The following is a 13,835-nucleotide window of genomic DNA, read 5'->3' as shown; positions in this document are numbered from 1 at the left end:
GTTTGAGGGTTTTTACCCAAAACAAATTTAGTTGAGGGGTTTTAACGTCAAAAATCCTTTGTTTTATATTCACAGTGGAATTATCTTCATATTTTCTTAATACTTAATATATTTTTGATGAGATTTATTAATATTATATCTAAAATCAAATTTAACTTCTATGCAATATATATTATATACACCAAATAATATAATAAAATTTATATAAATGTCAAATTTCAAAAATAATAATTAATGTCTATACACGAAAATCAAATATATTTTTTTATCTTATAATAAATATATCTTAAAGTAATACATTTAAATAAAGAAACTTTTGTAAATTAATATTTCTATAAATTAAAATTATTTTAAAATCCCAACATTATTAGTTTATAGAGGTTCTACTGTATATTAAAAATATCAATTTAATGAAGTTGAAATTGCCAGAAATGACTCAAAACTTGATTTTGAATACAAAAGTGTACCCCAAATTCAATCAAATGCAAAAATAACCCAAAAGATTAGTGAAATTACAACAACGTCCTTATGACTAAACAAAAAACTTGTATTGAGTTTTACCATTTTAACCCTCCGGGTGAGAAGACTTCTTTGTAAGTCTTCTCGTTCAGTAGATCTCAAAAATAATTTAAATTTTTTATAAAAAATATTTTGATGGGAAAAAAATTGAAATCATGTAATAATAAACATTTCTAAATGCTGTAAATTTAGTTTTACTAAAATTGAATTGTTTGCAACATAGATGAGTGAAAAAAGATTAACTCATGATACTTAAAAAGTGTTTAAATCAAATTATTAGATAGTCACTAAACACATACATGTCAAAAAGTTAAAAAAAATAAAATAAGATAAGATTTCAAAATCTAACCCTAAATATACCAACAATGTTATAATATATGTTACCAAACCCTAAACAATCGACTATCATGAGTTAATCTTCTCAAGAAATCTTCGCATTAATATTAAATGTTTCACTATTATTTTTCAATTGCAAAAGTAACATACACAGACTTCTTTCGACAGCGATAAGACTTCGGGAAAGCATTCAGAAGACTTCTATAGAAGTTTTTCCCGAGAAGACTTCCCGATAAGTCTTTTTATAAAAACTCGAATTTCTGACAAACTTTGGTCAATTGCAAAACTAACCTATTTATCCGAGAAGACTTCTCGAGAAGTGTTCTCTAGGATTTTCGTTTTTTGCTTCTTAATAAAGGAAAGCTAGGGAAGTCTTCTTGACGTAGATCACATTTAGCGAAGTCTTCCCGAAGTCTGCTGAAAGTCTTTGCGAACAGAGATGAGAAAAAAAAAGTGATTTCATACTTTGAGCCTGTGAGATTACTTGTTTTGCTTCTCCAAGCACCCAGAACTTCACTACAAAAGCTACCAAGTCGTTAATGACCACGGATCATGAGCTTCAATGTCTCAATGATCTTTACAAAGCTTGGAATCAAAATCTTAATTTTTTGGATGAATTTGAAGAGAGAGTGAAAGAGATGTGATTTGTGTGCTTAATTAATGAGATATGAAGAGTAAATCAAAACTTTGGTGCGTTAAGAGCTTCAAATTGGTTATTCATGGTGGTTAATGTTGATGGTAATGACAATATTGTAAATACTTGGTGAAGATGAGGATGATAAGGTAAAATAATCATTTTCAAAAAAAGAAAAAAAAAATGTAATGGCATTTTCGTGGATAACTCGAACTTCTAGGGTGAATAGAGAAAAAAAAAGTTTTTAAAAAGCATAGGTTATTTTTGTGTATGACTTGAAATTTTAAGCCATATTTAAAAAAAAAAAACTTTAATGAAACTAATGCCTCAGCACATTTGATGATAGTATATGCCCAATCCCTTCTTCAATTTAACCTAAGTAAGTTGCTAAACTCTAAATCCCAAATCCCAAACCCCAACCCCAAACCCCAAACCCCAAACCCCAAACCTTAAACCCTATAATATCTCATATATTTAAAAAGGTAAAACAAATTAATTGTGTATTATATAATGAAGTTTGAAATTTAAAAAATTTATAGCATTGCTCCATATTGAATTTTCCTAACAAGATATATAATTTTGATATACAAATTAAAATAAAATGATACATATATAATTTATTAGGATGTAGCCATATATAAAATTTTGGTGGAATTTATTACAGTGAAGCTCCATTCTACTATGCAAAACCTAATTTATTACATAGTGATCTTCTAACGATATCTAGAGGAAAGAAAACATTGAAATTAACGAAAAATCATTTGTCGATTTCCCTAAATCACTAGTGGTTGGCACTGGACAATTTTTTTCATACTTATTTTTGGGTTCAACCCCCTATTCACCAACCAATAGGATTGTGTTATTTCATATTCAATATCTTTTAAAAAATGAAACAAAATATTTTCAAATTATATTATGTTTTTAAAATTAAAAGGTAAAAAGAAATAATAAAAAATAGTAGTAATTACAAAAAAAATATTTTTAACGTCGTCAGCAAAACATTAAACGCTAAATCCTAATCCCTAAACCATAGATCCTAAACCCTAGATCCTAAATCCTAAACCCTTGGATAAACCCTGAACTCTAGGATAAATCCTAAACTCAAAATCAAAATCACTAAACACTTAAGGGTTTAAGGTTTTAGTGTTTAGTGTTTTTTATTTAAAGTTTATGATTTATCCAAGGGTTTAGAGTTTTTTTTTTTTTTTGATGAAATATGAAATTTATTGATCAAAAGTGAAAAGAATAGACATTTACAAATGGGAACCTAATAGATGAATGCTATACACTGAGAACAAAAAATAAGGATCTATGTGTGAGTAAACACTTCAAACCAGCGCTGCATTATTCCTGCCAACTTATGATCCCCCTTATACCGCAAAGAACTGATTCTGTTGCGCAAGGCCTTGTCAATGAGCCGGATAGTCTGATCCATACTGCGAAAACCTTTCTGGTGCCGCCTCTCATTTCTCTCCTTCCACAAGTAGTAGATGCAAGTCTGGAACAGCATTTTAATAAGAATCTTGTCCATACCTTGAAGCGTGTTGCGGGTGACATACTGCAGAGTGAGAGCCCAATCTGGATCTGTACTACCATTGCAAAGACAACCTGCGAGCTTGTTCCACACAATGTAAGTGTAAGGACAAGCAAAAAAGAGATGCTCTCTAGTCTCGTCTCTCTCCCCGCAGAATAGACAGCTCTGCTGAATGGCCCAAGCCCTCATACGATCACCCGTCGATAGCCTGTTTTTTACTGCAAGCCAGACGATGAAAGAATATCGAGGTACTCCTTGAGTAAACCATGCACTCTTACTCCAACTTACTTTAGCTTTACTCTCCCGGATTTGGTCCCAAGTATTAGGTGAGGAGAAGTACGGCTTGTAATTATCCTCCGAATGCTTCCACAACGCTACATCACTCCCATACTCATCCTGAGGAACACATTCTTGTTGGATACGACCATAGAGCTCCTGATAATGTCTACTTCGCTGCCCCCGTATGCGACAGTGTCCTTGAGCTACTGCATCATTTACTCTGGCGCTACGCCTCACCCCAAGATAATAAGTACCCACTGCACCCGTAACATCCAATAGTTTCCCTACTTGCAACCAGTCGTCAAACTAGAAAAAAGCTGTGTGGCCATCATTAACTTCGAATCTGATAAACTGAGCTGCTATGGGTCTCAACTTTAACAGCTTCCTCCAAATCCACGATCCCTTCCCATCCTCCCTTAAATCCCAAAAGGAGTTTTGTCTCAAAAGATAATGCTGAATCCAAGATACCCAAAGTGATGATGAGTTTGAAAAAAATCCTCCAGATTAAACTGAGTGCAAAGACCTTTGACGAGTCACGCAACTTCCGGACCCCAAGCCCCCCCTCGTCTCTAGGACAACATAGGTCCTCCCACGCCACCTTAGCCTTATGTGTTTGATTTGGAGAGCCAAAGGGTTTAGAGTTTACGATTTAGGGTTTAGGGATTAGGATTTAGGGTTTAGTGTTTTGCTGACGCCGTTTAAAAATATATTTTTTAATTCTTTTTTTTTCTAAAACTACCATCTTTTACCTTTTTTTATTTTAAAAATGTAATATAATTTGACAATATTTTGTTTCCTTTTTTAAAAGATATCGAATTTGAAATAATGAAATCTTATTGGTTGGTGAACCTAGAGGTTCACCCTAAGAATAACTCTTTTTTTCACGAGAAATTGTTGGGTTCACCCTATAGGTTAACCAACCAATGAGAATTGGTTATTTTATATACAGATTTTTTCAAAAAAGGAAACAAAATATTTAGAATTTATTTTTTTAAATAAAAGAATAGAAAGTAAATAAAAAAGTGTAATAGCAATAAAAAATGATTTTTTTTAATATTGTTAAAATCGTTCATACTAAACACTAAATTCTAAACCCTAAACATGAAACCCTAAACCCTTAGGTAAACACTAAACCCTAAACCCTTGGGTAAATCCTAAACCCTTGGAATATCCCTTTACCCAAAGGTTTAGGGGTTACCCAAGGGTTCAGGGTTTAGAGTTTAGGGTTCAGGGTTTAGAGTTTAGGGTTTAGGGTTTAGGGTTTAGGGTTTAGGGTTTAGGGTTTAGGGTTTAGGGTTTAGGGTTTAGGGTTTAGGGTTTAGAGTTTAAGGTTTAATGTTTAGGGTATAGGGTTTAGTATGAACGACTTTAACAATGTTAAAAAAATATTTTTCATTGTTATTCCATTTATTTATTTATTTTTTATCTTTTTATTTAAAAACAAAATTCTAAAAATTCTGTTTCCTTTTTTGAAAAAATCTGTATATAAAATAACCAATTTTTAATGGTTGATGAACCTATAGGGTTCACCTAGGGGGTGAACCCAAGAATTTCTCTTTTTTCACGCTAAATTTTAGTGACGCCGTGTAAATCTATCACCAAAATCTATTACAATAAATAACCACCATAAATCATTTCCTAAATCTTTTTTTTTTTTGATAAAGGGCTTTATATCCTAAATCTTTCCGCTAAATTATTTCATCCTAAACCTTCCTTTAGCTGTTCTTCTCCGCCAAAACTCTCTTCTCCTGTAATTCTATAAACACCTACCTAATTTCAGTTTACATTTGCCACAAATTACCACCACTTCTTGTTGGAACTATTTTTTGAGTACATGAAAATTGTATTTATATGTCAAAATAGAGTTAATTTGAATGAGAAATAGAAGTGTAAATGAATGTCTTACAAGACTTGTAAAGCTTGTAAATGGTTAAATTAAAATTTTAGCAAATGTTTCACTTTGGATATTTAGGTTTAAATTTGATGATTGATTTGTTAATTGGACTTATGTTAATTAACTTATGTTATAAATCTTATTTTAATTATATTTTTATGTTTTCTTAAACATAAAATATAAACCCAATAAAATCATATTGATGGGTTTAATTTGGTCAGACCACATTATGACTAGAAAAAGAAAACGTCTACATGTCATGAGTCATGGAAATTAATTCACATTAATTCCATTAAGGATTGATATGTTGGTGCTCCATAACTATTACCGAGTTCCATTTTCTTTTTAAGGGGAAAAAAATATTGGTGTAGTCTCGTTCTTTTCGACTAAGAAAAACGAAACAACAACAAAAACAACTCTCCTACTTTGAATAGATGTTAGTATTTTTATCGTGTGTACGAAACTACAACACAAAGGTTCAATAGATTCCGTTCTTCAGTAATGGGAGACAAAAACATATACAATGATATCCTCGGAATCTTAGCGCTATAAACCTATCACACTACGAGGTGTTTAAAATTTTAAAGAAAAATATTTATCATCTCGACTATGCAATTCTTCTTTATCAATTTATTTCAGTATTGTAATTTTAATTTATGTTCTTATTATTATTACAAACTAGTGGTAAATCCGCAGATGAGTAAATGAATTTAATATATATAAATATTTTGAATTTTAATGAGTCTTTACAATCGCAACATTGAGTTTTACTATTTTTTTTTAGAAATCATAAGTATATTCCACATTTAAAAAAAATAATGAAAACATAATTATTTTTAATATTTTTTCTATTTTATTTATGATAGTAAGCAGATGATTATTAATAAAACTGCAAGATAGGATAAAAATGCAAAATATTGATTATTTTCGATTTTGTGTGTCACTGATTTTACTTATATTTCCTATTTAAAAAATAAAGATGAATTTATGATAGTATACTTTTCAGATTTTTAGTTTTCTAACACAGTAAATACTGGATGAACAAATAGTAACTAATTTGGAACAATTGATACAAAAGTTAAAAAGAAATTGTTTTTATGATCTAATATTTTGAAGTTGTTCACTAATTAAAATAAATTATTGTAAAACGTAATAGCTAAATTAATCAATTTGAAATTGTTTTTTAGTTACACTGAAATGATATAATACTAACTTATAACTTATTTACTTTACTTATTCTAATAGCTGAGTTTTAAGTATTTTTACATATGTAAAGATGATTTTACTTTAGTTTAATTTTTCAAGAAAACATAAATCTAAAGAGTCATCAACGTCATAGTTATTATTCTCTTTTTAGATTCTAAATTTTTTGGGAGTGTGAGAGTTAGAAAAAATGTAATGCATGTATGAATTATAAAGTTCATGGCATACCTGAGTACATTTGTACGTATTTCTTTTGGATAACGAAATAAGTACATATCCAATAGCAAATAACATGTTCAAGTATTAGAATTTATACAAAGCTTATCATTTATTCTATAATTTCAGCAACCTAAGATTATTTGATATTAGATTAAGTGATAGTGTCAATTGATATATTTGACAGACCAATTACTGGCATAAACCAATAAATTGACTTTAATTGATAGTATGAAACTTGCAAAAAAAAAATCGACTTATACAGACTTATACTGACTCTGTGAACCAAAACATGAGATCTTGATCCATGTGAACGACGAAAGACGATTGCTTCCTGACAGTGTGTGCTACGCCATCCGCCTTTGTATTGCAAAAAAAAAAAAAAAAAAAAAACTTCAAAACGAAAAAATTGTACTCCAACACTAATTCCTCCCCCCTCACATGTCATGTTGCTCGACTCTTCCTTCTTACTTCACTACTTTCCTTACTGGCCATCAAACAATCTAACTCTCTGATTCTTCGATAATCTTCATCAAGTTTTCCACTACAACCTTCATCTTGGGCCAGACGTTATCATTCTTTTTTAAACAAAGATCAGCAAGTCTACCCAAACTCCATGCTCTTGCAGCTGCATAGTTATTGTGGAGCCATCAATTTTCAGGTTCAGTGTCAGGTGTGTGTTCTCTCATTGGTTCGGGCATCGCCGCGTTGGGTTATGATCTGGGTGTTGAGATCCCTCTTTAACAGAAGATGGCATATCTGCTCTTATTTAGGATCCAGATGTATAGCCATGTGTTTCAAATTTGTATAAAGTGCACGTAGATAAGTAAGAAGAAGTAGAAATAATAAACAATTCATCCTTTTTCTGAACGTTTCATCATCTAAAATATGTACACCATAACAAACCTAACTGAATAGATACCACTAAAACTACTGGCACAATTAACCGAAGAAACTAAAGAAGTATTAGATACTTACCGCAGTTTTGTGAGTGATACACTAAAATTGTTCTTTGTCTACTGTCAAGTTAACAGTGTAGTTGTAATATCTTTAGATTCAATTCCAGAGGACCGGTTCACACTTTATCTTTATGGGATCATAATTAAGCTAAAACAGAAGTGGAGTTTTAAAGAAGTAAACTAACGTAAAGAACAAGTAACAGAGTAAGGTTGTTTTTGAATTGATTAAAGGCGCTAGTCTAGGGTTTCTTCTTCAGGTAAGGAAAACGCAAACCAAGCAATTATTCAAGTCCATTTTATACAAGTCTAAACTCGGATCACTCAGATTGAAACAACCCAGTGTCGTGGTGTTGATTCCTTTGCAGTCGGCCTTGATGCCTAAACTATCGTTTGGATCAAGACGCGACATCAAGCTTTAGAGATCAAGTCCGATATGTTCACAATGCGCCCTAATATCTACTCTCGCTGACTAGGGATGCATGGCTCATTCAAATCGTATCAAGTTATCAACCAACGGTTAGCTAAATTGATTAACCCTAATTCATGCACTAAGTGATCAGTTCAATGCAAGCAATATGAACATATATGAATATTGACAATCTTAAGATGACTTATATATGCCTCATTCAAATCGTATCAAGTTATCAACCAACGGTTAGCTAAATTGATTAACCCTAATTCATGCACTAAGTGATCAGTTCAATGCAAGCAATATGAACATATATGAATGTTGACAATCTTAAGATGACTTATTTATGCTTCAGCTCACGAATCCAAAACCCTAGAACCCTAAACTAACTCGGTGACTACTCAATCATAACAGAAGAACAGAGAAGCATGATTTCTGAATAATATTGCATGTAATAGATAATAGAAATCAGACAGTTCAGGATAATCTTCTCTAGGAGATAGATGAGGTCTTCTCCCTTACAAGTAGCAATCGCGAAATCACAAAGCTCTCTAAGGTCTTTCTTGCGTAAAAACTAAGGTAGAAAACAAAGTAAATAAAAGAGGAATATATATAGGAGCCACATGCGGCTGGAGGGAAAACTAGGGAAAATCCCGAAATAGAATCTTTTATTTCCTGAAGTATCGGGGAACAGGCGATCGGGGTGCTCCACTCATGCGAGAACTGTATCATCCCCGATCCTAGATAGGATCGTCTGGATGGACCATGGTGCGAGGAGACGCACCAGCCAGGCCATACGACCTAAAGACAAGCGTGTCATGGTCCAAAACGTGGTTAAGGGAATCAGATAGCTGGAACTTAACCAAAATAAGGCTGAGGCAAGCTCAAAGGAGCTGGACAAGCGAGCTGGTAGCTGGACGAGGTCTGGGTGAAGCTCGATGAAGTGAATGATCAGAATGGATCATGGGAAAACTAAGTCTAGGTCTGGGAATAGACCAAGGGACTTAGAAGGATTGAAAAAGATAAAGGAAGCAAGCTGGACGCAGTGTATAACAGCTGGGCGATGCGGTAAGCAAGCTCGACCAGCTAGGTGAAGTGTAGTGCAGCTCGGTGTAGCTCACTGAAGTGTAGGTCATCTCCCTGAGCTGGATGGTCTAGCTCACTCAGCTGGGTCAGATGGGGATCAGCTCAACTCAGCTGGACTGAGTGTTCAGGTCTCGGGCAGTTGGGCCGGGTCTAGACAGTGGCCGGGCCATGTGGGCGACCCGTGTGTGCTGATGGGCTGGTGGGCTCTTGGGATTGAGACAGGAGCAAGGGTAATCCGTGTGGTCTTGTTTTGGACATGTCCATGAGTGGTTTGACAGTTCCAGGACATCTGGTAACTGCCATAGGCGAATGGGTGCAATCTGTACCATTGATTAAATCAATGGACAGAAATGAAACCTAAGGGATGCAATGGTTAGAAAAGTAACCACCCCTTCTCCTATATAAGGAAGACAAGTCCGTGCCTTTGCAGGCACTCCAGGGCTTCCTCCTACACCCTGAAACACAAAGAAAAAACAGAGAAAAGACAGAGAGTTGGTCGGATTCAACATCCAAGACCAAGAGTGGTTTGAAGGCCATAAAGGGGCAGTTTTGGGAGAGATAAAAGGGGAAGTTATGAACGCCCCTTTGATGGGTTTTGATTCATGTTGACATCACCCAAAGCATCCTCCAGGGCCTGAGAACACACGCAATTAGTCAGGGAAGAAGTGGGATGGCCGGATTCCACTTTCTATGGCCAAGATAGCCTTAAGGGAAGAGGTGCGTGGGAAGGCAGTTTCATGGGAGATGGGAACGACCATGTGATGGTGTTTGATCATGGATGATCACGTCCTAGGCTTCCTATATGTCTTGGGAACACACGCAAATATCCAGGAGAGAAGGGAGTAGGCCGGACTCCACTGTCAATGGCATGGACAGCCTTGAAGGCGGATGCAGTGTAGAAATCGGTTTCATGGGAGTTCAAGGGAAGAGATGAGCGACCCTTGCATGGATCTTATCATTACTGTAAGTATATGATAAGGGCTTTATAAGACATGATGGAGGCGTGCTTTGTAGGAGCATGGACGTCCATGATAAGGAAGGCACATGATCTAGTCAGATCATGTATAAGATAACCGGTTTATGATTACTTTTCGGTTTATGTTTATGTCTCTTGTAAAGTCGGTCCTGGCCAAGCATGGCATGCCCTTGAAGACTACATATATTGTGAAGTGATCTAAGGATCCAGTAGTTGAGGAAGGGGCCGGATCATAGTTGGTACAACTCGTCCATATGGTGTGATGGACGAATGCAATGCATCGGCCATACTATATGGGGCGGGACATGGGAACTTGGTTTGTGTTGATCACGGCCTCATCCATCAGAGTGTGATCTATGGATGGGTATGATTGGCCATGATCATATACCAGGGGTGAAGAGTCGTTACCTTTCAGTAAGGTTGTTATCCATGACAGTTAACCGAGTAAACAGAAACTGTTGTGGGATAGCGGTAGTGGCCGCATGATGAGAAGGCCGTGTGTTATCTAGTCTTGGGCAAGGATGGACGACCTGATCCATAGGTGATGGATCAAGGTGTCTGGTCTGATTGATCAAAGGATGCACAGGTTGTAAGAGCAAGATTGATCGGGTTCAATGGGACATGGTTCCATGGCCGATTAGGTAAGTGTGAGTCGTTCTGAGTCATGTGTGGTGGTTGGTTGATTGACTGAGGATCTGATGGGCCTTATTAGTACATAAGAGGACTTGGCTCCAGGGGAGCATACGCTTAAGACATGGAGGCACTGAACTAAGGCCATTGGCCGGTTCAGGAATGAAGTCCATGGCTTAGCCGGGCTGTTCATGATCAGGATCCATATGATCCGGGTCGATTCATTGGATTCTGATTATGAGAATTTCTTAGTTGGAATTTATCATGAGTTTTCATGAATTTTAATTAATTTTTGGAGCACTTTTGGAAGTGGCCAGAAATATAGCTGAAGACTTCCCAAAGGTACTTGGTCTGTGGGGATGGTTGGCTGAGTACCAAAGGGAAGAGTTTATGCAGGTATAAGAGAGCTGTACGAGTAGATGGGGAGCTGGTCGAAGCTACCTCGCAGCTCTATCAGATGGAAGAGAGTGATGGAACCTCAAGTGAAGTGGTTCAGCTCAGCTAGCTGGATGAGCTAGCTAAACATCTAAGTCAGCTTGGACAATGAGCTAACAAGCTCCGTGGATGTGGCAAATGTATGATCTAGCAATGTTGCATAGATCTAGATAGAATGGTTAGGGGAATGGAACCTCGGATTTGTATGACTTGGAAAGGGTTCAGGATCGACCTACTAGCTGGTAGTTGAGTATACTAACCATTAGCTGAGGTGATTCGACCAGACAAGTATTATATTGGTCTTCGACCAATGGTTAAGTAGATATTACTCCGCTGTGTATAAGTTGAAATGATCTAAGCTAGGGAATGACTAAGGTAGTCTTAAGCTAAGATCTAAGTTAGCCCTCGCCTATGGGAGAAAATATAGATAAAGGGCAAAATTTTGAGAGGTTCGGTCAGTGTATGGACCGAGCGACGTGAGGCTTTGTCCGCGGCCTAGACGGCCGGGATCGGGTCTTACAAGAACAGTCTGGCTGACTGTTCCGGTTGTGAAAACCTTCAAGTCAGGCTCTTTTCTTCCTTCTTTCGCTCCACAGGATCATTCTTCTCACCTATAAGACTCTCCGACCTGTAATGACTCAAAGGGACTAGAAAAACTCGATAAAACCATAAAACTATTAGTAAGACATACATATAATGTGCAAAAAACACAATATATCAATTCCCCCAAACTTAGATCCTTGTTTGTCCTCAAACAAAATCAAGTACCAAGAACCAAGAGAAAGGTTTGAAAGAGTGCTAACTCGGTTATTCTCAGCTAAAACCATACAATAACCACAAATCTCTGAACCATACAAGCAGTTTAGCTAAAACAACACATCCTTACCAAGAACCCCACTGACTGCTGTTCAAAACGGCTACATAATCTGTATCTCAGACCTGTAAAAGTTAAACTTTCTAGACAAAACTCCTTACATTTAATTAAGAGTGGCGTGAACTTCTTATCACAGGCATTAGACAGGGTAACGGTCTAGGTATGAAACAGGTCTTTTTGTGTTTAAGTGGAGCTAATCAGTGTTTAGGGGTTACCAATTTTCGTAGAGGATGCAGGATATCGCGGAAAATTGCAAGAGAGGATAGATCCATTGATGTCCACAGCTTCTACTCGTTTTTGTCTGTTCTTCATTTCAGTTCAGTTTATCCGACCAAACACCTGTTCTTCTTTTGGAACAGTCGCTGCATGATCCTCATCTCTTCATTCTTTGCACGCTCTTTTCTATTTTACTAGTGGCTTCCGTCTTTCTTAGGAATCTTCTCCTCCTTCATCACCTTATTCTGAAGTACATAAAGGAAATTATAATTTTTTATTTTTATTTAAAAAAAAAAAAATTCTTGGGATTTCTCGGTACTGGTGACGAAGCAGGAGGTAACATTGGTACTTCCGACATTCCACTGGAGTTCTTGACTTCATATTTATTCGTGTTTCTCTTTTCTTTTGTTAGATCAATGGCGGCGGAGCAGTTGCTCCATGGTTTCCGCATGTTCTTCGGCAGAACATTCTGTTGCATCAACGAGTAAGAGGCTGTGTCGATCCTTTCCTCTCTGACCCTTTTTCACATATCAGCACATAAGATACTGAATAACAAATGCATGAGGGTAGAATAAAGGCTTTAGTGTTTCAAGGTGGGTACTAGCTAAAGATGAGCTAGCCACTCAGGATCAACAAGATGGATAAAAGGAATAAGAAGTCGTGAGTGTTAGTCACGTTAAACCCTAGTCTAACGCCCATAACAAGAAGAATTGCAGTCAAGATTAAGTTCAAGTTAGATGGAATTAAGTCTTTCCAGAGTAACCTCGACAAGCTGAGAGCTTTTGGAGAACAAGATGATGTAATGTCAGGGTGTTCTGGATCCACATGTGCGTCTATTACTTCTGCTAAGGTCACTGAAAAAGATGAATTAAAGCACGAGGGTGGTTAATGCACATCATAGAATAGGGTCCTGATTCCCACAAAGTTTGGACTGACTCGATCCTAACAAACTGACGCGATAATGAAATCAAAATGACTCAAAGCGGACTGACTCTAAACATAAAACCAAGGGTAAACGATTAGTAGTAGATAAGTGCCTCCTCCAGACTTACTTCTCACCATCCCTGGTGAGAAAATAAATCAAGGAAAGGCCAAAATAATAAACAAGTGCATGAAACAGAAATAGTTCAAACGGATATAACAATGGAGATAGAACTAGGAGACTGCCTAGTCAGTATCATCGCTCTCGGACTGGCCACCAGAACGCGTATTCCTTCTGCGCGGAGTGGCCCACGGAGTCTGTTCTTCTCCCCTTGCAGTTCCTGCCGGCTCCTTCCCTGGTCGATGACTGCGCGGTGTTGGTTGCTCTTGACGAGGTGCAGCTGTGCTCGGAGCTCCCAAGCAACCTCCAGTGATCGCCTTCAGGATCCTCTTCATGAGGCTGTTATTCTTGCGCTGAGAATCTACCAACCAGCGACGGTAGGTGGCGTCATCTGCGTTATCATCAAGGGGGCCTAGGTCATACGCAGTGTCTCCTCCAACAGGGCCGACAAACTCAGCATCATCCATAGTGTCATCCTGGTAGGATGCTTTTGGGTCGGCGCATAGATACTGAGGATCGGGGATGAAACAGATGTTGACCACATCCCCAAGCGAGGTGATGTCTGGTTGAGGCAGCTTGCAGTAGGGTTATTC

The 13,835-nt window shown here is 36.7% G+C and overlaps 1 protein-coding gene across 1 annotated transcript; it reads right to left on the bottom strand.

The window, feature by feature from the left end:
- Positions 1-2,798: 2,798 nt before the first annotated feature.
- Positions 2,799-13,262, bottom strand: LOC106393637. The gene is made up of 5 exons (XM_048755624.1): positions 13,253-13,262; positions 12,964-13,054; positions 12,520-12,718; positions 3,639-3,717; positions 2,799-3,559 (listed from the first exon to the last, which is right to left on the bottom strand). The coding sequence occupies exons 1-5, from the start codon at positions 13,260-13,262 to the stop codon at positions 2,799-2,801; spliced, it is 1,140 nt and encodes a 379-aa protein (XP_048611581.1).
- Between the last annotated feature and the right edge of the window lie 573 nt (positions 13,263-13,835).

The sequence above is a fragment of the Brassica napus genome, chromosome C4, assembly GCF_020379485.1.
Source record: "Brassica napus cultivar Da-Ae chromosome C4, Da-Ae, whole genome shotgun sequence".
Taxonomy (NCBI): domain Eukaryota; kingdom Viridiplantae; phylum Streptophyta; class Magnoliopsida; order Brassicales; family Brassicaceae; genus Brassica; species Brassica napus.
Note: the sequence above shows the minus strand (reverse complement) of the source record. Positions and strands in the feature narration are given on the sequence as shown.

Excerpts from the sequence above, each read along its gene's own strand:
- LOC106393637 (XM_048755624.1), bottom strand. Across the intron at positions 12,719-12,963 it reads AAAGCTCTCAGCTTGTCGAG|GGTCAGAGAGGAAAGGATCG; the intron begins GTTACTCTGGAA and ends TATGTGAAAAAG. Across the intron at positions 3,560-3,638 it reads CTCAGTTTATCAGATTCGAA|TGGGTACTTATTATCTTGGG; the intron begins GTTAATGATGGC and ends TTACGGGTGCAG.